Source organism: Leuciscus leuciscus, assembly GCF_965113295.1.
Source record: "Leuciscus leuciscus genome assembly, chromosome: 13".
Lineage (NCBI taxonomy): Eukaryota > Metazoa > Chordata > Actinopteri > Cypriniformes > Leuciscidae > Leuciscus > Leuciscus leuciscus.
In genome coordinates, this window is record NC_138737.1 from 6,438,658 (window position 1) to 6,462,927 (window position 24,270).

Genomic DNA, 24,270 nt, shown 5'->3' on the forward strand with positions numbered 1-24,270 from the left:
CAAAATAGCAAGAAGGAACGTTTGCGCCGGAACACGCCTCCTCTTTGCGCTGAACCGCCCCCGGGAGCGCAAGTGTATTTCTTAGTTAACCGACGTGCTTCTGTGGAGGGAAAAGTCCGCTTTGCGCGGGTGCAAAATAGGAATGATACATGCGTCGGTGTACAAAGTCACTTGCGCTGGGTGCAAGATAGGGCCCATAGTGTCTTTTGGGACTATAGACATTTTAACTCGTTTTATTTAAAAGAATTTCCAAAGGTAATTTTTGAAGTGTGTTTGTATTGAATATATCTCACACACACCCAAACTGCACCCCTAGCACATACTTAGTACTTCTAATATGTGTTACAATTATGAATAATTATGACATTACTTATGTTTTGCATAACCAGTAGATTAGAACAGCATGTTTTTTTAGTTTTTTTTTTAATTTATGGTTTTTTGAAAGTGTATGTTGAAACATTCCTAATGTAATAGGCCTAATGTAAAACAATTTTTTTACATGTAAAATTTGTGTGTGTGTGTGTGCAGGAGATGGATTACAAACTTTCCTAGGATCCATTGCTAAGATGTTTTGAATGGATTGTAGGACTTTGCTAGGGTGTGGGGTGGTTGCTAGAGAGTTCTGCATGGTCTCTCTGGTGTTCTGAATGTTTGGGGTGTTGCTAGGGTGTGAGGTGGTTGCCATGGTGTTTTGAATGCTTTGTAGGGTGTTGCTATGGTGTTCTGAATTTTATGTAGGGTGTTGCTAGAGAGTTCTGCATGGTCTCTCTGGTGTTCTGAATGTTTGGGGTGTTGCTAGGGTGTGAGGTGGTTGCCATGGTGTTTTGAATGCTTTGTAGGGTGTTGCTATGGTGTTCTGAATTTTATGTAGGGTGTTGCTAGAGAGTTCTGCATGGTCTCTCTGGTGTTCTGAATGTTTGGGGTGTTGCTAGGGTGTGAGGTGGTTGCCATGGTGTTCTGAATGCTTTGTAGGGTGTTGCTATGGTGTTCTGAATTTTATTTAGGATGTTGCTAGAGAGTTCTGCATGGTCTCTCTGGTGTTCTGAATGTTTGGGGTGTTGCTAGGCTGTGAGGTGGTTGTCAAGGTGTTCTGCATAGTTTCTAATGTTTTCTGAATGCTATGTAAGTTGTTACTAGGGTGTTCTGAATGATTGCTAGATTTTGTGAAGTAGTTGCTAACGTACTCCGAATGGTATTTGGGTCATTGCTAGGGTGTGAGGTGGTTGCCAAGGTGTTCTGAAAAAAATCCCTATGTGGTTCTGTGTGGTTTCTAAGGTGTTCTGAATGGTATGCAAGGCGTTGCTAGGGTGTTAGGTGGTTGCCAAGGTGTTCTAAATGTTTTTTTGGGTGTTGCTAAGGTGTTCTGAATGGTTTGTAGGGTGTTCTGCATGGTTTCTAGTGTTTACTGAATGGTATTAAGGGTGTTTCTAGGGTGTGAGGTGGTTGCCAGTGTTTTCTGAATGCTTTCTAGGGTGTTGCTAGGGTTTTCTGCCTGGTTTCTAAGATGTTCTGAGTGATGTGTAAGGCGTTGCTAGCAGGGCTGGACTGGCCATCGGGCATACCGGGCATTTGCCCGGTGGGCCGACGTGCTTTTTGGGCCGATACATATAATACTCATACATAATTTTTATTATTATTATTTATTTTACTTTTTTTAACGGCCCATAAAATTGGTACATCGGCGGCCCATTCGTTTTGTTTTGCTTAATTGGCGGCGTTGAGTTTGTGCCGGTGTAATGCAGTGGTCAAAAAAAGTCAGTGTTAGTTTTTTTTTTTTCTGACAGACCAGCCCATGAAACACGTAGATCAGCGGCCCATTGGTTCTTTTCTTGATTGACACTGGGCTGGCCCAATCACAACTGTAAACGAGTGAGCGAGCGTGCAGCAGTGTCAGTGTGTATCTGTCAAAATCTGGTCAAAATAGTCAGCGAGATGGAGAAGAAACGCAAGGAATGTGCAGAAAAATAGCGTGAAAAAATAGAACCAGGCCCTTAAAGCAGACACTGTAAAATGTGTCAAAATATATGTTTTCTGCCCTTCATCAGCTCCAGTGATGATGATGATAGTGAGGAGGATCAGGAGAGAGACGAGAAAGTGTAGAGCCTGCGGTAAGCAGAACTACTTTCAAAACACTTAAGCTATGTCATGATCGAGTGTAGGAACCCATAACCCAGTTACAGATTATTTCCACATTGCATAGACATTACATAGACAGTATATAAAGACGATTACCGCAATTCACTAGAAATTTAATGAGAGGCGTTTGTAAACCATGTTTTCCGCCAAAATAAAAGCTTGATGCAGTTTGCGTCAAAATAAAAGATCATGTGCTTATCTCTTTCAAGTATAGAAATTGGTACAAAACTAATTATGAAAGTTTACTTAATTTTTTAGTGCATTTGTTTTACAAAATATGGCTATTACTGTCATTGGAATAATATTATAACCAGGGCTTGACATTAACTTTTTTGCTCACTAGCCAATGTGGCTAGTGGTTTTCCAAAGTTACTAGCCACACAGCATTTTTACTAGCCACATTTTTGTTTTTGTGAAATTACCTTTTAAAAGTCGACTATGGCGTGCTAAAATTTACTTGAACTAGATTTACAACCCTTTTAAATGTAAAACCACTGTACACACCCAAATCAAGACTACACAAAACAGGTCATTATCATTAGCTCTGATAAGGTTGTGTGTAAAGCTCCTTTTTTTAAAATAAAACCATTATATTACATATCGCCACATAGCTCCACCGGCATACACTGTGTGCATGTAATACTCATTAGGGCTGTCAAAATTGCTCAAAAATGACGTTCGAATATTCTCTCTAAAAAAAAACACATAGCCTATATTCGAACTATTCGAACATGGTTGCGCATTTTGTCAATGACTCGCATTACGTCAATAACAGGGCAAATTAATACAAAGAGACATAACTACTTGTATAGGTAGTTTATTTAAGTTTAAACACATTTGACAACGTATTACCTACACAAAAACAAGTAAATCAACTAATGGCCAAGACCGCAGACCTCACTCTCGCTCACTCACTCGCAGGCACTCTTTCTCTCTCTCACCCTCACCCTCATGCTGATGCTGCGTTCACACCAAACGCGAATAGAGCGTCTGGCGCGAGTGTAAAGACGCGTTTACGCGCGTCTGGAGGTCTTGCGGCGCGAATGAGGCGTCACGCTCTCTGTGCATAACGGTTTAAATGAACAACAACAATAAGCAAATGTTGAGTGCTGATCAAGAGTTTTGTGCAAGCAATTTAAGGTCGCGACTATATAGCAGGCTTCATTCAGTGATTGAAACAAATATTATTAACAATAATTGAAGTTTTTAGCCTATATAGAACCGACATTGAACGCTCCGAGCGAGTTGTGCTGTGGTAAACATGGAACTTTTCCTTGACATGAAACGGTAAATAATCAAACCAGTGGAAGCCTGTAGTGCATGAAACTGCTGTATCTAACCTACCTTATTCATGCAATATCTATTCAGTCATTACAGTAGCCTACACTTTAGTAATGTTTCTGTTTAACGTTAACGCTTCTTCCTGTTACCTGTCCCTGACCCCTCAGGCAGCGCGCCCACTCGCAAAGCAGACAGCCGCGCCTCTGCTACCGCGGGCGTTTTTCCACATTCGAATATTCATTTTCACCTTCGAAATTCTGTTTTTTAAAACTATTCGAATATATATTCGAATTTAGAATATTCGTTGACAGCCCTATGGGAGTTGTAGTGTGAGTGTCGTAGTGTCACACTTATTTCAGATGCCTTTTGAAAAGACTACAATTATTCAACCCGCCACAGTGGCTAGTTGGAGTGACTATGTTACCCGCCACGAGCAAAATCCACCCGCATTTGGCGGGTTGGCGGGTGTTAATGTCAAGCCCTGATTATAACTATTATTATGTAGTAGGTGTAATGTAAATAGACACTGTAACTAAAAGAGGTTTGAATTTTTCGTTTAATTTGCACACTGAATATGGGTTGGAGCTTTTAATTTTGAACTCTCAAAGTGCACCAGATTGATGAATTTAACATTAAAATGCACAACATTTTCTCGGGGGGGGGGGGGGGGGGGGGGGGGGGTGGACCCCCCCCTAGGACCCCCCCCTAGGACCCCCCTAGGACCCCCCTGCATGCCCCCGGACCCCCCTAGAAGAACCAAGGTCCACCCACCACAGTTTTACCAAAAATCCTGTGAGAAACTGGTATTGCTATGCCAATGCAGCTTATAGCTTGTTTTAGGGTTCATCACTGTATAGTTCAACTGTATTAATTAATAAATGTCAAATTTTCACTCGTTCCTATACTCACTCATTACATTAGTGGTTTTAAGGAATAGGAGTTGGTATGCATATAATTAAGGGCGTGCAAAGATGGGTGGTGTTTATGATCATATAGTGGGCCAGTCTGGGCCAAAATGCCCGGGCCGATTTTTTGTCCCAGTCCAGCCCTGGTTGCTAGGGTGTTCTGAATGATTGCTCGATTTTGTGTGGTAGCTGAAGGGGTAGCCTATATAGGATGTGGGGTGTGAGGTTTTTGCTGAGTGGTGGCTATGGAGTTCCTAGTGTTACTAGGAGGTTACATAATGGCTGAAGTCAAATTATTCAACTTTATTGTCTCTATGATATTCAGAGTAAATCTGAATCATAAGGATTTTTTTTATACTTTCAGCAAACAGCAAAGCTAAAAATTAAGCCTGATATCTAAGGGTGTGTTCACACTTGGCATGTTTGGTTTGATTAAAACGAACCCTGGGGCGATTGCTCTGTTAGCGCGGTTCATTTTGAATAAGTGTGAACCCTACCTGGTGCGCACCAAACAAGCGGGCCGAGACCCCTGACAAGATGGGTTTCGGTCCGCTTTCAAACAAACTCTGGTGTGGTTCGACTGAAATATGAACACAACACGAACCAAAGACATGTAAACAAACCAAAAACGGGATGCAACCCTAGAAAGGACATAATGTTGAAGCACCTGTTTTTATGTTGCCAATCACTCAGGTTGAAAGCATATCCCTACACCTTTATGTAGGGGACGAGGACTAAATTATTATTTTATTTTTTTCTTGGTCCGGACCAAGCGAACCAAGCAAACCGAATTACAAGTGTGAACGCACCCTTAGAAAAGTAATATCACACTACTCAGCAAGCCACATGATTTGTTGCTTCAAATGACAGGATGTCACAAAGGGGCAGCCATTTTGAACGAGCTGCTGTGTGTTTGCTCTCTGTGATGTTTAGCAGTGAGGTCAGTGGCAGAACAAATATGACGGAGACGTTCTGGCTGGATTAGATGAGAAAAGACAGAACCAGCAGAGATCACCCATGATGACGTGTGCTAAAAGATCCGATTTCTCCATCTCCATCCTAGTTAATGCCAAGGTCCTGTAAACAATGTGTTTGTTTCCAGTACAGTTAACCCCCCCCCCCACCACCCTCCATTAATGTGCATCCTCCATGCGACTAATAAGTCAACAGAACCTCTCGTCTGTGTTGATGCATCACGTTCCGTGTGGCCTGTCCTCGTGCTGACGTCCACAGTCATGAATGTAAACATGGACAGGGCTTACTTTCCAGTGCTCCTACGTCTTTGTTCCGTTGTAAGCGCTTCTGTTTTTTCCGAAAGGTTGCACGGTTACGTAGGACAGCGAGTGGGCGGGAGGAAAAGGATATTGGTGGATAACAGGAAGAAAGGGAACTTCTAAATCCGTGTTTGTGGATGTAATTAGACCTGCTATTGTTAGAACAACGTGCTGGCTGTGTTTATATCCCGTTTGAATGGACAGGCACTTGGAGATGATGTTAAGAGAGGACAAGGAAAATAAAAATCACAAATGAGATATCTTTATAATCTCAGTTGTTTCTGCTGGACACCAGTGAGATTGAACGGAAAGCAAATGAGTGTCCTGCTGCTCAGATTTCTTTTCCATGATTTTTCCTTAGCTTTTTTTATGTGTTTATGATTACTTAATGGTTTTTCAAATTTATTTTAAAGAAGTTGCTCTGAGAAAAAGCAGTTTATAGTCAGTGAAATACAGAGCAGAGTCCATTTATAATTTCTATTTATAATGTGGAAATCTCTATGACTTTTCAAGATTTTATTAATTTTAAATACCATTATTTTATTTTATATATTATTTTATTTTATTGCAGTATTTTAATTTCCATGATTCTTAGAGACCTTATTAATTTTAAATTCCATAAATATTTTTAATAGCATGATTTTAATTTCCAAGACTTAAAAAAAAAGCTTTTTATTTTTTTTAAAGATATATATTTTATTTTTTTATTGAGTGATTTTAATTTCCGTGATTATTGGAGATTTTATTCAATTTAAATCATTTGTTTATTTTCATGATTTTAATTTCCCAAGACTTTTACAGATTTTATAAATGTTATATTGCTTTTTTTATTGCTTTTTTTATTTTTTTATTATTATTTTAATTTTCATGATTCTTGGAGATCTTATTCATTTTAAATTCCTTTTTTTTTATATAGCATAATTTACATTTCTGAGACAAAAAATGTGCTCACATTTGAGTTTAGTTTTGTGCTGAGATTTCAACAAGAGCTCAAAAGTGTCATCAAAATATAGATATATTGATTTATTTAATTCAATTTATACTTTACTGTATGTAAAAAAAATATTATTTGTGTCTGTATTTCTCATATCACATTTTGGAGAAAAATCTGAGAAAAAGTTGATAGTTCATTGAAACATAACTGAGAACCTCCATTAAGTGCAAATTGTGCATCATATTAATGTGCAAAAACTCTCTGTGAGCTTCAAACAGAGACACATAGCTGGAGGTTGAGCTCTCCAGTGACATGCCCAGTGTGTCAGGCTGTCATGTGATGTGAGCCTGGCACATGTGGGCCCGGCCCATGCCTGTCACATTTCAGTGACCCTGTCATAAACTTTAGCCCAACTCAAACCGCTAGTACCTCTGACTCTGAGAGTGTTAGCATCTGTGTCACACTGTATTTCATCTTGCACTATAGCCATCAGATGACAAGTTCTGAACTGTAAGAGCAGACGCACACGTGCAGTTCTTGGGCTGTTAAAATAAATTGTCTAAAGCAACTGTTTATTTGCTAAATGTTCTCATTTTAAATAGATAGCTCACCCAAAAGTGGAAATTCTGTCATTTACTCACCCTCATGTCGTTCCAAACCTGTTTAACTGACTTTCTTCTGGAACATAAAAGATATTCTAAAGATATTCAAAATGAGACCCCTCTGGCTTTCACTGAGAATTATTACAAAATATATTATTTCATGTTCCACAGAAAGAAGAAGGTCAAACAGGTTTGGATAGACCCCTTTAAGGCATTCTCACAGTCACACCAAGAACAAATATACCTGTTTTGCTTTATTGTGAGTTTTATTCAGCATTAAAGGAGACATATCATGCTTTTAAATTGTTCCTTTTTACACATAAATCATACATTTGTAGTCTATATAAAACGGAACTGCAATGCTTGGGTCTGAATTCCTCATTATTATAGCTCCACAGGCCCCTTTTCTACCCCTTTTCTGATGTGCGTCTTAGAGCAACTCGTTTTGGTGCGGTCTCTTTAAATACAACTGAGACACTTCATACCCCGCCCCCTCTCCAGGTTGCAGAGGTTCAACTCCACCCCGTTCGGCCATTTTTGTAGTTTGATAGCAGAGATACGATTATCTAGTGGCACAGAAACTTTTTATTCACACGTTATTAACAAAATGTCAACAACGGAAGACTTGTCCAGCCAGCCTTACATGTTTGAGCCAGAGTCGGAGCAGGAGCGAGATACTGCAGAACAACGTCTTCATATGGATGTATGTATCGCAATGGTGTGTTACTGTATTCACACATGAAACTTTGGTCTTCCGACCTTTTACCACCGTGTCGATTTATTTTGATTAATATGTGCGAGGGAGAGAGAGCAAGACAGCGTCTAGTTTGGAGACGGTGATGTCTTGTTTACACTTTCGCCTGGCTCTGAAGAGAGAGAGTGAGCAGGGTTCTCAAGTTTTATCAAAAGCTTGGAGTGAGATCACATGCGGTTAGGGGAGGAGCCTTAATGGAGGCCCGCCCCCGCCTGTCCCCGCCCCCCAATTTTACCCATTGTTCATAATTAACCAGCACAAATTGAAATTATAACAATTGGTAAATCTGATAAATGACAGAGCAATTCATCACATCAAATATACTATTTAATGTTATATTTCAAATTACAAATATACAAAAATATAACAAATTGCCCCTCGTGAGAATTTTTTTTGCATTTTAATGTTAAATCCATCAATCTGGTGCACTTTGAGGGTTCAAAATTAAAAGCTCCAAACTATATTCAGTGTGCAAATTAAACAAAGAAAAATTTAAACCTCTTTTAGTTACAGTGTCTATTTACATTACACCTACTACATAATAATAGTTATAATATTAATCCTATGACCGTAATAGCCATATTTTGTAAAAACAAATGCACTAAAAAATAAAGGACACTTTCATAATTAGATTTGTACCTATTTCTATACTTGAAAGAGATAAGCACATGATCTTTTATTTTGACGCAAACTGCATCAAGCTTTTATTTTGGCGGAAAACATGGTTTACAAACGCCTCTCATTAAATTTCTAGTGAATTGCGGTAATCGTCAAATATGCAGATATGGAAATAATCTGTAACTGGGTTATGGGTTCCTACACACTCATCACATAGCCTAAGTGTTTTGAAAGTAGTTATGCTTACCGCGGATTACTCATCTCTCTCCTGATCCTCCTCACTATCATCATCATCATCATCACAGGAGCTGATGAAGGGCAGAAAACATACTGTATATTTTGACACAGTTTACAGTGTCTGCTTTAAGGGCCAGTTTCTATTGTTTCACGCTATTTCTCTGCACATTCCTTGCGTTTCTTCTCCATCTCGCTGAATATTTTGACAGATACACACTGACACTGCTGCACGCTCGCTCACTCGTTTAAAGTTGTGATTGGGCCAGCCCAGTGTCAATCAAGAAAAGAACCAATGGGCCGCTGATCTACATGTTTCATGGGCTGGTCTGTCAGAAAAAAAAAACCTACTTTTTTTTACCAATGCATTACACCAGCACAAACCCAGCGCGTTCGCGCGATGTTGTTGGTTACCTAGTAACGAACGTACGGTGCGTGCACACTTTGTGTGCGTGCGCCTCGTACACAACGTTATAAAGCTTGCAGGACAACTTGGTTGGCATTGCCTTTTCAGCGTGAGAAATACATGGTGTGGCGTGTGAGCGTGTGAACTGGTTGAATTGCGTGTGTATCACGGCCGAGTGAGCGCGCGCGCGACCGGGGTCTCTCTCTCTCTGCTCGTTCTTTCAGTTAAACATGCGTCCTGTCACAAGCGCGGCAATTCATCTACATTAGACGGTGTAATGAAGCGTGTGGGTTACTACATCCAACAACCGAACATTTTAACTTACCCTCTCGTAACTTCTGCATCCTTTAGCTTGGACTACAAAATTGTAGCGAGAAATAACAATGGCGGATTGCTCGAAGTGTTGGGCCGGAAGTCAATGTCCTTATTTGGCAGTTCCGCTGCAAATACTGTGACGTAATAGTTCACAAAACGTCATAGATAACAGAAAAATCGGAACAGGTTGAAAAATATGACCAAAACAGAATATAAAGATATCAACGAAGCACTTGAATAGAATAATTTCATATTTTCTGTACTTCTAAACACTCCAAATATACAACAAAATGCATTTAAGGGCTAAAAAAGTGCATTTGGCATGATATGTCCCCTTTAAAGTGAGTGGCATTTGTATTGTCAAATGGGCTGTGTTTAGCTTTAAAGCATGTGAATAAATGCAGTGGTTTTTCATTTCACTCTTGGTGTGAATAGATCTTTTGTGTGTGTGAACCATTTTGCTTTTCCGCTCTTAGTATGAACAGGCCTTTAGTCTTTCGACCCTGCACCAGTATTTAAGTTTCTATGCTTCATTACCCCCAGTATGTGCTTCCTTATTCACTTATATATACAACAGAGAAAGCGAGGTCAAAGCGGCCCTGAGGAAAATGAAATTCCCAAAGGAAGGCATATGGCTCGCGCTAGTGCTAATCGATATCTTCACGGCAGCACACCACCCCGATCAATCACACATCGTGAAGGCTTGTATCTTCCAATAAAAGATTTGTATCGTTTACCTCTCCACCACCAATAGCTGTATCTTCCCTCCCAGATCAATAAGAGTTTTCTTAAAGGGTTAGTTCACCCTAAAATTAAAATTAAGGCATAAATTATTCAGCCTGGTACTGCCATATGCCCTTTCTTTTATTGACCACAAAAGGAGAATAAAAAAAAAACTGCTTGCCCTCACTCACTCAAGCATCAAGCTTTTTAAAAAAGACGCAAAAGTATCACAGAATGATCCCATGCGACACGTGACACATATACCATGTGATCTGAGGGTATACAATTTGAAATGTAATGAATTATTGAACGAAAATCCTTGACCGTTGGTCTTCACCCTGTTAGCGCCTGCACAGTTCACTCCGTCTTGCCCAGAAAAAGCTAAAAAGTTGTGAGAAATCAACATGAACAAAAAGCGCAACACGAAATACGTACAATCAATCAGTTGTGTTCGTCGTAACGAGAAATTATCACGTGCACATCTGTCAACCGTAATTCTGATTGTCATCAGACAAACAGAGTTAACTCAGTGAAGAAAGTACACGGATACTACAAGTACAAGCTAACAGAATCACAGGAATGCGCACGTCGTGTGGCCGTGCACTGCAGACCAACGGCCAAAGTCAGGATTTTCATTAAATAATACATTCAGTTTGATAGCATATACCTCAAGAACACTTGCAATATATGACATATGTTGCATGGGATCATTCTGTGATACTTTTGCGTCTTTTAAAAAAAAGCTTGATGCTGGTCGCTATTCACTGCCATTATATGGACGAGTGCTAGAAATTTTTTTTTTTTTTTTTTTTTTTTTTTTTACAAATTCTCCTTTTTTGGTCAATAAAGAAAAGAAGAGCATTAGAACCACACCTGGGTCCGGTTGCATAAACATAAGCCATTATGTTAAGTTCTAGTATGACCCACCAGCAGTTAGTCAGTCAGTCTTACTTTTCAGGATCAAATTAGGCCAACCTAACAGTTATTTAACAAAACAATTTGATGTCTAACTTGTAAGACTAGTCTTAGAAGTTTATGCAAACGGCACCGAGGTGAGTAATTTAAAGGTTAATGGTCATTTTAGGGTGAACTATCCCTTTAAGCCTTAAGCACACGGCTTTCACTGCTTTCCCTGACGTCTGCTGCTCTGATGTATATTTGACTGCTGGGTGTAACTTCTGTCCTGGAGAAGCACCAGTCAACAGTTGGATTTTACTACAAGGAACTTCTGCGATGTTAAGGGAACACCCTTTGATTGATACATGCGTGTTTGCTTATATACACATCTCCCAACCTCCTTACACGCAGGGACTTGCTTCGTTGGGCGTAAAGTGTGTCAGACTGTAAACATTCACGCAGGGGCTTCTCTTGTGAACGTCGAGAGAATCCTGTAGGCATGCGGCTGTGAATGTGTACGGTGGGCGGCACGTTGAGTCAGAGGAAGAACGGCAACTAGTCAACAGAGTTTCACATTAATAAATGCAGCCCTGAAGTTTACTCTTAAGAGTTAGTGTAAATATCATAAATGTCAGCCTCAAATTTATATGCTTTCTTTTACACAGAAATCAGGGTCAGAAATTAACTTTTGGTTTATTTTATTTGTTTACCAAAATGACATGGAAATATTACATCATAATCTATTCAAGGCCTGTCTAGTTTAGTTTTAGGTTTAGTCAGAGCTGTTGCTTGAATACTCAGGACTATGGACAAAATGAAGATATTCCAATCAACCAATCAGATTTGAAGGACAAGTTTACAGTTTATATCAAGTTTAGGCTCTCAACCAGGGTTTGGTGCTTCTACATCCGTGTTATTCACCTATCATTTCCCTCTGATTTAGGGATAGGTTATAGGTAGGGTTAGGTTTAAAGGTAGGGATATGGTTAGGCCAAAATTTTCGGACAGGAATGTTGTTCCAGGATCAACAAAATATGTTGATCCAGGAACAAATCACAATGACCATAATCTAACATGGTAACTAACCAAATAAAATGTATTCTAGCAGAATATTAGAGTTTTGATTTATTTTGTAGTAATTATAGAAAAGTTTGGGGTCAGTTTGTTTTTTTTTTGTTTGTTTTTTGCTGTTTTTAAAGAAATTAATATTATTATTTTTTTAGCAAAGATACATTAAATTGATCAAAAGTGACCGTAAAGACATTTATAGTGTTACAAAAGATTTTGGTCTCACTTTAGTTTAGGGTCCAATTCTCACTATTAACAAACTATAATCTACGACTTTTGCCTCAATAAACTCCTAATTACTTCTTATTAATAGGTAGTAAGGTAGTTAAGTTTAGGCATTAGGGATGTAGAATATGGTCATGCAGAATAAGGCATTAATATGTGCTTTATAACTACTATAAACAGCCAATATACTGGTAATATGCATGCTAATAAGCTACTATAGTTAATAGTGAGCATTGGACCCTAAACTAAAGTGTTACCATGATTATATTCAAATAAACACTGCTCTTTTGAACTTTGTGTTCATCAAAGAATCCTGAAAAAATGCATCACGGTTTCAACAAAAATGAAGTAGCACAACTGTTTTCAAGATTGATAATAATCAGAAATGCTTCTTGAGCAGAAAATCGGCATATTAGAATGATTTCTGAAGGGTCATGTGACACTGAAGACTGGATTAAAGGTGTGTTCACACCATGTCTCAATTAACGTAATTAAAAGATAAAAATTCAGCGGTGTCATTACAGGAATAAATTACACTATAAAATAGGCTATATTTAAATAGAAAACGGTTATTTTAAATTGCAATAATATTTCACAACATTACTGCTTTTACTGTATTTTAACGGTAGTTGTAAAAACAGCCACAGTTGTTCATACCGAGAATTTATTTCAGTTAACTGATTGTGAACTTATTTTTATGCACATAAAACCTAAAAAAGAATAAAATGTCCCTGAAAATCAGGGAGCTTTAATAAAAAACCTTGGCATTTCAGACAACGACTCAGTGGGTCTGAATGGAAAATAATAGATCATTGTTCTGCTTTGTTCTTTGTCAAAGCAGTCCGAAATTACATCACTTAATCAGGGCAAAGGGAAAAAATCACAGTGCATGAATCTAGTTCAGACTCTACATCTGTTTCCATTTGGGAGCTGAAACTGCGATCGTATACGGTGAGGTCACAAAGCTTTCGGTTGCCAAACAATGTGATTGGCCGTTGCTTGGCAAGACAGTTAGACAGTTGGATTCATTCATGATGCAAATCAAAAGGAAGTGTACAGCTCTCTCCCAGCTCATGTGGGGTTTTACCATGAGGTTATGTTGAGTAATGGGTGACGGATCAGCTTCAGTGTTTTGACTCAGCTGGGCAGCGATTATCACGAGGAAATGACTCGGAAAAATCCCCTTGACTAAAAATAAGACGAGCACAAACACAAACAGAGGCAATGGGTCAGAAGGAATACAGGGCAGAAAAACAAGATATCCATGTGATGATGATGATGATGATGATACATCAGATACTTTATAATGTGTTTTGCTAAAGGATAATTATAGTAACATGTTTATTGTGAGCAGGTAAACGTGACCGTTGTGTTCATGTACGCAGACAAATGCACTTGCTCTTTCTGCCCAAGCTGAGAAGTGACATAATCTAGTTGTGCTTCAGCAAATTCCTGGCCATCCCAAACTGACTTGCATTGCTGAAGATCATTAGGATCTGCGACCTCTAAAAGCGTTACAGTGGTGAGGGGTTATCACCAGATCTGCTGAAGCGAGAGGGAGGCCAGGAAAACCTGCCATTCAGTGACACTATCAGGGACACAAAGCAGTGTGACATTCCTGACCTTGACAACAACTATTTCATGTGTTCTATTGTGCACAATTTTTAGACCCAGAGGAAAATGTTGTTGCACTTTCACAGATATGGAGACTTAATAAAGGTGATTTATGTCCTTTATTTGTCAAAAGACTTTCAATATAAGCCATTTGCAGGTGGACTATCCCTGAAAAGTGTAAACATTGAGTCATGTGGCACTATCAAAACATTAGTCTGTTTGTTTGTGACAAGCCCGACACAGCAACATTGACTCAACCAATGGCATGAGTTGGGGGCGGGACTATCAGTTTGACTGACAGAAAGGGGAAACCTCATTATTTTTTATACAAATATTTAAAACAGACAAAATACGAATAGTGGACATACAGTAAGAGTAATAAATTAAAAGTCTGTAAGATTTTTTAATGTTCTTGAAATAAGTATTTTATGCTTAACCAAGGCTGCATTTATTTGATCCACAAATACAGTAAAAACTGTCAAATTCTGAAACATAATGCAATTTCAATTTAAATGTTTATTCTAACAATTAAATGTATTCCTTTGATGGCAAAGTTGATTTTTTAGCAGCCATTCCTCCAGTCTTCAGTGTCACACACTTCAGATATCATTGTAATATGCTGCACTTGGTGCTAAAAACATTATTATTATCAGGATTGTTCAATGAATAGTAAGTTCAAAAGAACAGTATATTTAAAAGAGGTATATTTTGTAACATTAAAAATGTCTTTACTGTCACTTTTGAACATTTCAGTGTATGTCCTTGCTGAATAATTTCTTCAGAAAAAAAAAAAAAGTTTATAATTCTTACCAAGCCCAAACTTTTAAACTGTTGTGTAAATTGTTCATATTGACTTTGGTGTTTTGGCAAATCTGAGCATAGTTTGAGACATTGATTTGCATAGTTTGAGACATTGTTGCGTTCCCATTAAAAAGATAAAAAATAAATTCTGAGAAGCAGGAGACTTAATCAAAATGTTCAATTTAGTCCCTTTGCTGCCTAGAACTTTAATAATGATTAAATGATAAAAATTTGTAATTTTTCTTTCAGAGAAGACTGCATATATTCAAAGCCTTCCAATGATTCATCTGGTTTATTTTGATATTAAATGAGTCATATCCGTTATCTTCTGCTATAGGCATGGTGTTATTTGCATATAGGATCAAACCCAGATCAAACAAACTGACCAAACATTTCAGGAGCGAAAGCATCTCCTTTAATTACCCATCCTGCCCTCCATCTCTGGCTCTCCTGCCCTACAGAGACTGATCTATCCTGGGATGTGCTGTGAGCTCTCCTAAACCAAGCTCTGCTTTCAGGAGCCCACCCAAATTGAGACAAGTGAGGGTCCTTTCCTGAAGGAGGGCCGTGGCATGCCGAACAGGTATGTCGGTGACCTCTGACCTTATGTTTTTACTGACATGAAAGTCGACCCTGTGTAAACCCCTGCTCTTCAGTAGCCTTTCTCACAGGCTTTGAAGCGCACTCATGGTTTTTCCCATGGTTCCCCCTTCCTCCAATCAGGATCTCGAGAAGAGGAGCGAGAGATTTGCACACTTAAAGATACAAGAGGAATGAGGTTTGAAGTTTCAAACCAGCACTTGAGTCGTCTTTATCATGGTGGGCTAATAAAAGAGCGAGCACTGTTGGTGTCAGATGAGTCGGGGCAGCGGGCGGCTGTCACTCTCTCCTCTGCTGAGCCGGCAGCCACAGACGTCAATGCTGTCGTACCGTCATGCAGCTTTATATTACATAGACCCCCACTGCGTCTCCATTTCAGATCGCCTCTCGCTCTCACCTGCGCGGCCCATAATCAGCGCTGAAGTGCACAGAGAAGGTGACTCATTATAGCGTTAAACCAGCTCTATTAAATCAGCCTGAGCGAGTCTCGCTGGGGGTGCATTGAAAGACGACGATGTACAAGACTTAATGTGGATGTGAAGAAATCACTATTCTGACATGCATAAAGCTCTCTAATGTATGCCTGTGCTGAACTTGAACATGCAGACAGCTGCCTGAATGATAGTAATCAAACGCCGTTTGGCTATCAGTCGTTCCTTGACGTTCTGTTTATTTATGCATTCGATTTTATTTCTGTGGTTTTTGCTTCCTGAAGCAAGGCATTTCTGAGTATTCTTCGTTTCGGCTCACCAGGGGCTCGGGCATATCTTTATCTAGAAGAGAGTTAAGATCTCTGAGTCATCAAACTGAGTGCCATTGTGATTGAACTGCACAAAAACAGGATTCTGAGTTTTTTTTTAAAACACCACACAAGCAAAGCCAACTTATGAATCACACACATTAATTTGCAAATATGTGACTCACTGGCTTTTTTCGAGAAGCACAAGCTTGTCACAATGGCAACGGAAGGAAAAACGCGGGTGACGTTTTATGGAATAGAGCTGTTTTAAAACTAAAAGCAAGGTCATTTAAATATAACACTGATACAAGTTTATCAATCTCATGTTTGCTCACTGAGTCTGCATTTATTTGATCAAAAATACAGTACAGAAATATGCGACTGTTTTCTATTTGAAAATATTAGAAAATTGAATTCCTGTGATCAGTCTTCAGTGTCACATGATCCTTCAGAAGTAATTCTTTAAAAATAAATAAATAATACTTTTATTCAGCAAGGATACATTACAATTATCAAAAGTAAATTTATATATAAATATAAATAAATACATAATTATATTCTTTTGAACACAAAAACTTGTCAACATTGATAATAATAAGAACCATTTTAAATATTGGAGCATGAATAATAATTGATAATAACAAAATTTACTGTATTTCAATCAAATAAATGCTGCATAAGAGGCTTCTTTCAAAAACATTAAAAAACTTATTTCAAACTTTTGTGTACTGTGTAATATACATTTTAAACAATGGTGCGATATTGATATTTTGCTGTCTAATGCAATGACATTCATCTTATGTGTGACTCAAGTGTTCAAATATAGAGGCTATTTAAGGCGGTCACTTCATATGTTTGATCAATTCTAATTGTTTATCCACATCCAATTTACAAATTGTGTCTCCGCAGAACTGATATAAATACAATCTTCCCACACTATTCAAATATAACAGAGTTGCACTTCCTTGATGATGCTAATACCGAGGAGCAAAATTCTCTGTTAAACGCCCTCTTTGGCCCATGTGGCAATTAATGTTTTTATTTTTTTTATTTCTCCATCCATGTGCTTCATCCACGTGTCATTTGCAGGGCTCCCAATCTTCTGTATACTGGTGCTGTTTTGTTTGGGAGGAGTAAAGTTTACATATGTGGCCTGAACAACCAGATGCATTTACACGGTTGTCTTTGTATGCGTTTGAGTGATCAGGTTACTCTCCGTCTCAAATGGGTCATTGAGGGCGTTTACACTTGGTCTTTACTACTTATAAGTAGACATTATGTAAAGAACATGAAGTGACCATATGTATAAAAAAATAAAAAATAAAAAAAACGAATACAGATTTACAACAGTTGTTTTGTGTATGTTTATGCGTATAACCAGAGGGCAGGGGCAATACAGAAGACATGGAGAGCAAGTGCCATTCAAACCATAATCTGCGCGGGAAAGAGAGGACAAGAGACGTGGGGGGATGGGTCTCTCCACTCTCCAAGTCTTTTATCTCAAGTTTCCCACATCCTGCCGCCGAGTTTAAAACCGGCCACCCAATTTGAAAGAATGCCTGGTATGCGCCTCATTTCCATATAGCGACCGGCATTGTTCTCCATCTAAATAAAGCCTGTTGACCGCCAATGGGAGAGAAAAAAACTTTGCGCGCTAATTTGAGATTAATGAGGTAATGTAGTGCACGCGGTCTTCATAAACCTACTTCACATGACTGAAACAAAACAAACTAAAGAGTTGTCTAGTGGGATGATGATGCATGTTTCATGTACAGAGAAGAGAGGGGAAACTTGGGTTGCATTAACACTGCAGAACTTTTTTTAAAGTGAATGTTGTCTCTTCATCCCAGACCATGTGAAATTATTGCGTTCCTCGCATGCAGGAAAAACTTTGTTGCACACTGACTTTTTAACTGAAGCTAAATGTATTAAAGCTCCCTATCCTTTTAAAATATTGTATGTTTGAAGAATGCATCTTTTTTTTTCTTTTTTTTTTTTTTATACTCTTCATACCTATATGAATACTGTTCCGAATCTGCAAAGGGGGCTTTGTTATATACACTCAGCCATGTGAATCATTCCTCCCTGTCTGCCCCACGCCGGCTCAACGCCCTCAAAAAAAGCCTCGACTATTTGGCGCGTTTTGATTCCCGCCACGTCTACGTTTTCCTCTGTTTTCATATTTGATTGACCTTTCTGCAGAAGCAGGCATATTACTCATTGGCTGAATCGTGTTTGTGGGCGGGACTATAAGTGACGTTCTTCGACCTACACCCCTCCCTTTTACTACTGGTATATAACGGCTCTTGCCCCTCCTTCACGATTTAGAAAGCCGGGTATTTATGTCTGTCGAGCACCTCAGACAATAATATTTATCTTCGAAATATTAATCGTTTGTTTATGTTATATTCCAAACTGGAATAGACCTTGTGCGGTCGTTTAAAAGGTCGTCTTTCGAATCAAACCTCATCGAGCCTCGATGAGAAGGGATTTCTACAGGTTTATAGACCGGATCCTTCACGTAGACCTTCCCAACATCCATCTCTACACGACGGATTTCGACCTCAACATTGGAATAACCCTCAAAAAGAACTCTTATTTTGGATTATAACATGCTTCTATCGAAATTCAACACGTTTGCTCACATTTCCACCGTGGACATGCCGGCGAAAATCCAGCTTCAAGGTTAGTGGACGGTTATTCTCGTGCTCGCCTGTGTGTGCGTGTTGTGGTCTTGGGCTCGTTCACGTCAGCAGACTGAGTGCTGGGAATAGCGCGTGCGTCAGCTTTCGAATTATTATATAAATGTATGACTTTTATCCATTCTTATGAATCTATCGTATCTTTTATCGACAGTTAAGGAGAAAGAGCCATTCGATAAGGTGTATCAGGTCGGCTCTTTGCTGGGAAGCGGTGGTTTCGGGACGGTGTACGCGGGTTTAAGGATCGCTGATGGCGCGCCGGTAGGTTCCCTGAATGGGTTATTATTGTTTACATAAGCGTAAACGTTTAAAATGTGTGTATTTATAGATATATAGATAGATTCATGTCACTGTTTAATAATGCATTTCTTATGATTTCTAGGTTGCCATCAAGCATGTTGCAAAAGATCGTGTGACTGAATGGGGAGAGTTGGTGAGTATTCACTTACATAGGTTGTTTACATACTATTTGTATAGAAAATGTTTTCAAATGCGACATGACAGCGTCGCTAAAACGATCATGTCCTCCGTTTCCAGCCCAATGGCGCGCGCGTCCCTATGGAGATCGTCCTGTTGAAGAAGGTCGCCACTGGATTCCGTGGCGTGATCAAGATGCTGGACTGGTACGAGAGATCGGACAGCTTCATTATCGTCATGGAAAGACCGGAGGCCGTCAAGGACCTGTTTGATTTCATCACGGAGAAGGGCGCGTTACCGGAGGAGCTGGCCAGGAACTTTTTCCGCCAGATTCTGGAAGCGGTGCGTCATTGCCACAACAGTGGCGTAGTTCACCGTGACATTAAAGACGAGAACATCCTCATCGATCTGCGAACCGGCGATCTGAAGCTCATCGACTTCGGATCAGGGGCATTACTCAAAGACACCGTTTACACCGATTTCGACGGTAAGAGCCATTTGCATGACCTTCAAGCCAAGGGGTTCCCACGGTCACTGAAAACGTGGCACGATCAGGGAATTTAAAATACGTGCTTGTTTTGCCTCGTGGACGGCACTATTGTGAATATAAATGTTTATAAAAAAAATAAATACAAAAAAATTGGAAAATTGGCTTAAAATGCGTTGTAGGTTCAAAATGTATATAATTATAACATCAATTAGGCTAGACATTTCTATGCGTTTTTTAAATTTATTAAGAATATATTTAAACGTGGAAATTTGATGTTTATAGAGGGACGTGGGAACCAAGTCAAGCTCTAGAAAGGGTGTGTGTTTACATTTGAAGGCAATATTTTACGTTTTTAAACATGCATCTAACCAATTTGGCATTGGTCGGTTGATAAATGTGCGTTATGACCCCCTTTCTAAGTTCACTCATGATGTTAAACTAAATTAATCGCCAGCGTGATGATTTGTTTATTTTTGTATAATGTTGCTTTGGAGAAAAAGCAATACGCTGGGTTGTGGTTTTGGCGCCCCCGCCGGTGGGAATTGGAATTATTACAACTCAAAGTTTGTAAACACAAGTCACATGGCAACCGGTTTCTCAACATGAGCGCGCCTTGTGTCACGCTCCGCAGCTCATGACTGTGCACATTAATGTTGTGCCATAGCAATAACGTTCAAACACTACACACCTTTTCCTGCCACACCTTTTTTACTACACTGTTTGGTTTAGTGCCTCGTTTTCTCAGGTCATTAAATTAAGGGTTATATACAGGTTTATTTGCAGTTTTGTGTGATTATGTGCTTAAGTGTTACAGAATTATGGATTTAAATGCATTTTTCTGTTTTTTGTTCTCTTTGTAGGTACACGTGTTTACAGTCCACCAGAGTGGATCAAATTTCACCGCTACCACGGTAGATCCGCCACCGTGTGGTCTCTGGGCATTCTGCTATACGACATGGTCTGTGGGGACATCCCATTCGAGCAGGACGAAGAGATCGTACGCGGACAGGTTCTGTTCAGGCGGAGAATCTCCACAGGTAAGACCTGCTGATCATTTGACGCCACCTTCAAGGAGTTTTATGGGTTTATTACCGTGCCGTAATCACACATCCTGTTCTTTTACAGAGTGTCAGCAGCTTATCAAGTGTTGCTTGGCCCACCGCCCTGCAGAACGCCCGTCTTTCGAGGACATCATCAACCACCCTTGGATGCAGAACACAGCGCCCCCTACAGACAACACTGAGATCAGGCTTCACAGCATCAGCCACGAGCATCAGCCTGCTGCTTACCCAGCAGTCACCGTGTGCAAATGACTCTATCTGAATGCATACATAGAGACTTTCCATTACAGCAGCAAACCCCCCGGGGGACCTGTGGACTGAGCAGTGCAAATAAAAAACATGTTATTCTTTTGTTTTGAGTATTGCTGCTAGGTGGGAGTTCTAGGCTAGGCCAAAAAAGGGAGAGGTCCACTTTTTAGTGAGATCTGTTATCTCTCGTCTCCTGCTCCCCTTTGGCTCAGGGTCCCGAAAGTCTGGCTCGTGGGAACCAAATGACTGTCAACACTGCTGTCGGACACGGGTAGATCGAGAAGCTCTTCGCAGCCAGTGTAAGGGAGGAGCTCGGGGAACACCCGAAGCGGCGGAGAGAAGTCGTGCTGTGATGACGGCTAGTCGATCTGCTACGATGGGCGGCTTTGGTGCGCTGTCAGGGCTGTTCCTTTAGGAAGCAGATCAGCCGAGCTTAATAATTTTAGTGCCTTCTGTGCAAGATCAAGGGTTTGTTTGTTTGTTTGTTTTTGTTTTTCTTTGTGGAAATACTTGAATTGAGTAATAGCCACTGTAACACTCTACTCCTTAACCAGATGTCTTTTTTTACCTTCTTGCTTCCACTTTACCTGCTTCTGGCAGGTAACTGTCGGTCTTACTCTAACACGTCAGAGAGAGTAACCAAATCGACCTCACGAAACCTCTGCAGAATGAAAAGTCTTACCTCACTCTTTCAGGCCGCTGTTTCTTTTTCCTCTTCCTTTGTACTGAGTAACTCTCAACAACTACCACTCGTCGTCACAGATGCACAAAGCAATGCAACTACAACGTAAAAGACTACATTTTCTGCGTATTATTTTTGTTTATATTGTAAATAGCTTGGTCAGATGACTCAATTCCATGACAAGGCTAATGTGTAAATTATATTTATTGGAGGTGTCTTAAACTTTAAATAAACGAGATTGAAGTGGAAGTATTTATTTATTTATAGAAAAGCAATTTTCTGCAAAGTTTTTCTCATTCCACCACCGAAGGGCCCACAAATTATTTAAATGTATTTTTACCATATTTAAAGCCTTTTTTGAGAACGATATGTGTACATATTTGTAAATAATCCTCAAAAGCACTTCCGTTTCTCGATGCATGGAGAACTGATGGTGAACCATACCAGTCTGAAGTCATGTTTGTCACCTAATTTAAACTGTCTGCTGTGCATATGTTAGAGAAAATGACCTCATGAATGTTTGAGGAGCGAGTGATTTGACGGTTTCTTTTTCACCTTTAGTAGGCATGATTGCAACTTGGGTTTTTTGTTTTTTTTGGTTTAGCAATGTAAATTATGTTTAGAAAGCTATTTTTTTACACAATTGTCAATAAATATTTTTTTAACATTCATTCTGGTTTCCCTGGCATGACTTGTGGTTTTAGATTCATTATGATTACAGCAATATCAGTCGGTGGTCTTATAAACTGGTTTAAACGGGCGATCAGCAGATGCCATTTGAGAATCAGAGATGGACAGATTGCAGTGGTATTAGTTGTAAATCCATTTAACTAACTTTAATGACGCTCTTATCGTTTTATATTGATAGTGTATCTTTAATCTGGGGTGATTATAACCACAGGGGTCCAGATAACTTAAAACTGGACTCCTGGACCGGATACATGCGATAGCTAACAGCATATACTTTATCTGTGTTTTTGTAGATATCGTCAAGAATGCTTTATAAAGATAACTGTTCCTTTTTACAACATAAAAATATATATATACAGAACTTTACATAAAGGCTGACTGAGTGCCCACTTGTTCTGTGGCCTTGGTTCCAGAAGGATTTTTCCCATAAATTTTTTCCACAGGCATTTCAAAAAAAAATTGTTCATAAAACACTTCTGAGGATTAACCAAACCAACCAGCTCTGAGATGAATCACTACATAATAAATGTGAAACTTGGATTTGAAAATCTATAATGATAAAAAAAAAAAAAATTATATGACTCAATATAGGACTCAACACAATTGATGTAATTAAATTGTTGGCTTATAGTCTTTGTATGTTTATATATATACACACACACTATGTTTAAACACTATTTTCAAAACATATCATTTACTGATACCATTAAATCAATATTAACCCTTTGTAGTTTTCAGTCCATTTTTACTATCTTCAAGGTCATTTATATGCTTGTGTTCTCTTAAAAGCTGATAAACGGTTTAAATATTTACAGTCTTCTAGGAAAACAGGCCAAAAATATTGACAACTTATCTTGCGCTCGGGGGCGTATACAAATATTTACCCAATAAAATGTTCCCTCAAACCACCTGATTCCATTTAGCAATAGCAAATAGCAAAAAATCATGTCGAAAAAGGCTCAAGCCCTTCAATACGGCCCACACAAACTAAAAAAATTAAAATTAAAAAAATTATAAAGAAAACCGTGCATGTCATTTTTGGCACTCGGGTAGGTCTGTCTTGAAAGAAAAATCTTTTTATATGAATTAAATTATTCTTGTAGAACCCTACTGTCGTGAACGCTTAATTATAATAATAAATCCTCTGCCAGTGAGCAGTTTCAGATTGTGCTTGAAACGTTTAAGGTAAATCTTGTCAGAGAAATAAGCCTGATTTGTTGATTGATCTCTTATGCACCATACCTCAGGACAGCATGGGCCCCAGCATGGGGCGTCCTGACCTGATCCCATTGTGGGCCTATAACTCCTGCTGCTCTCCCTGTGAGGACACACACAAGCAGGGAACGTTCTTGCTAAGCCTTTCATTAATCCTCTCACAAAAAACCTTCTCAGAGTTTACGCCGCAGCTCTAAATGAGTTACAATGCGCCACATATGACCCGAGGCACACCTGATCGCTCGGTATCCGCAGGGGTATGTAGCTAAACCTAACGTGGGCCGGTTTAAGAGGGAAACAACGCCTGATTCATTCACACATCCTGTCATGAGCTTTGACAAATGACCAGAGCAGAACTAAAATAGCCAAATGAATGGATATCAAGTTCAATATTCTTCAATATGTGAATGCTATATATAGCGCACAGCTTATGTAAACTCTTAAAAATAAAGGTTCTTTAACAGCACATTTGGTTTAAGAAGTAACCCTCGTTTTATGGTGAATATTTTATCTTTATAGCCTTCTCTGGTGAAGCTCTCAAATCTTATTTACATCCACAATCAGGTCCAAAAATAGTGTCAACGTCAGGTTTCATTTCAATGACTTACCTTTGGGTCTGTTCTTAACACAAAGATATT

The 24,270-nt window shown here is 39.2% G+C and overlaps 1 protein-coding gene and 1 long non-coding RNA gene across 2 annotated transcripts; both read left to right on the plus strand.

Moving 5' to 3' along the window:
* The first annotated feature begins 202 nt into the window (after positions 1 to 202).
* Positions 203 to 1,535, plus strand: LOC309513390. Its single transcript, XR_014211434.1, has 3 exons — positions 203 to 973; positions 1,128 to 1,275; positions 1,327 to 1,535. It is a non-coding gene; the product is annotated as an uncharacterized lncRNA (long non-coding RNA).
* Positions 1,536 to 18,435: 16,900 nt separating this feature from the next.
* pim1 (Pim-1 proto-oncogene, serine/threonine kinase) lies at positions 18,436 to 22,398 on the plus strand. Its single transcript, XM_082189177.1, has 6 exons — positions 18,436 to 18,811; positions 18,983 to 19,089; positions 19,211 to 19,261; positions 19,366 to 19,732; positions 20,596 to 20,772; positions 20,861 to 22,398. The coding sequence occupies exons 1-6, from the start codon at positions 18,739 to 18,741 to the stop codon at positions 21,046 to 21,048; spliced, it is 963 nt and encodes a 320-aa protein (XP_082045303.1). The 5' UTR covers positions 18,436 to 18,738; the 3' UTR covers positions 21,049 to 22,398.
* Positions 22,399 to 24,270: the final 1,872 nt, after the last annotated feature.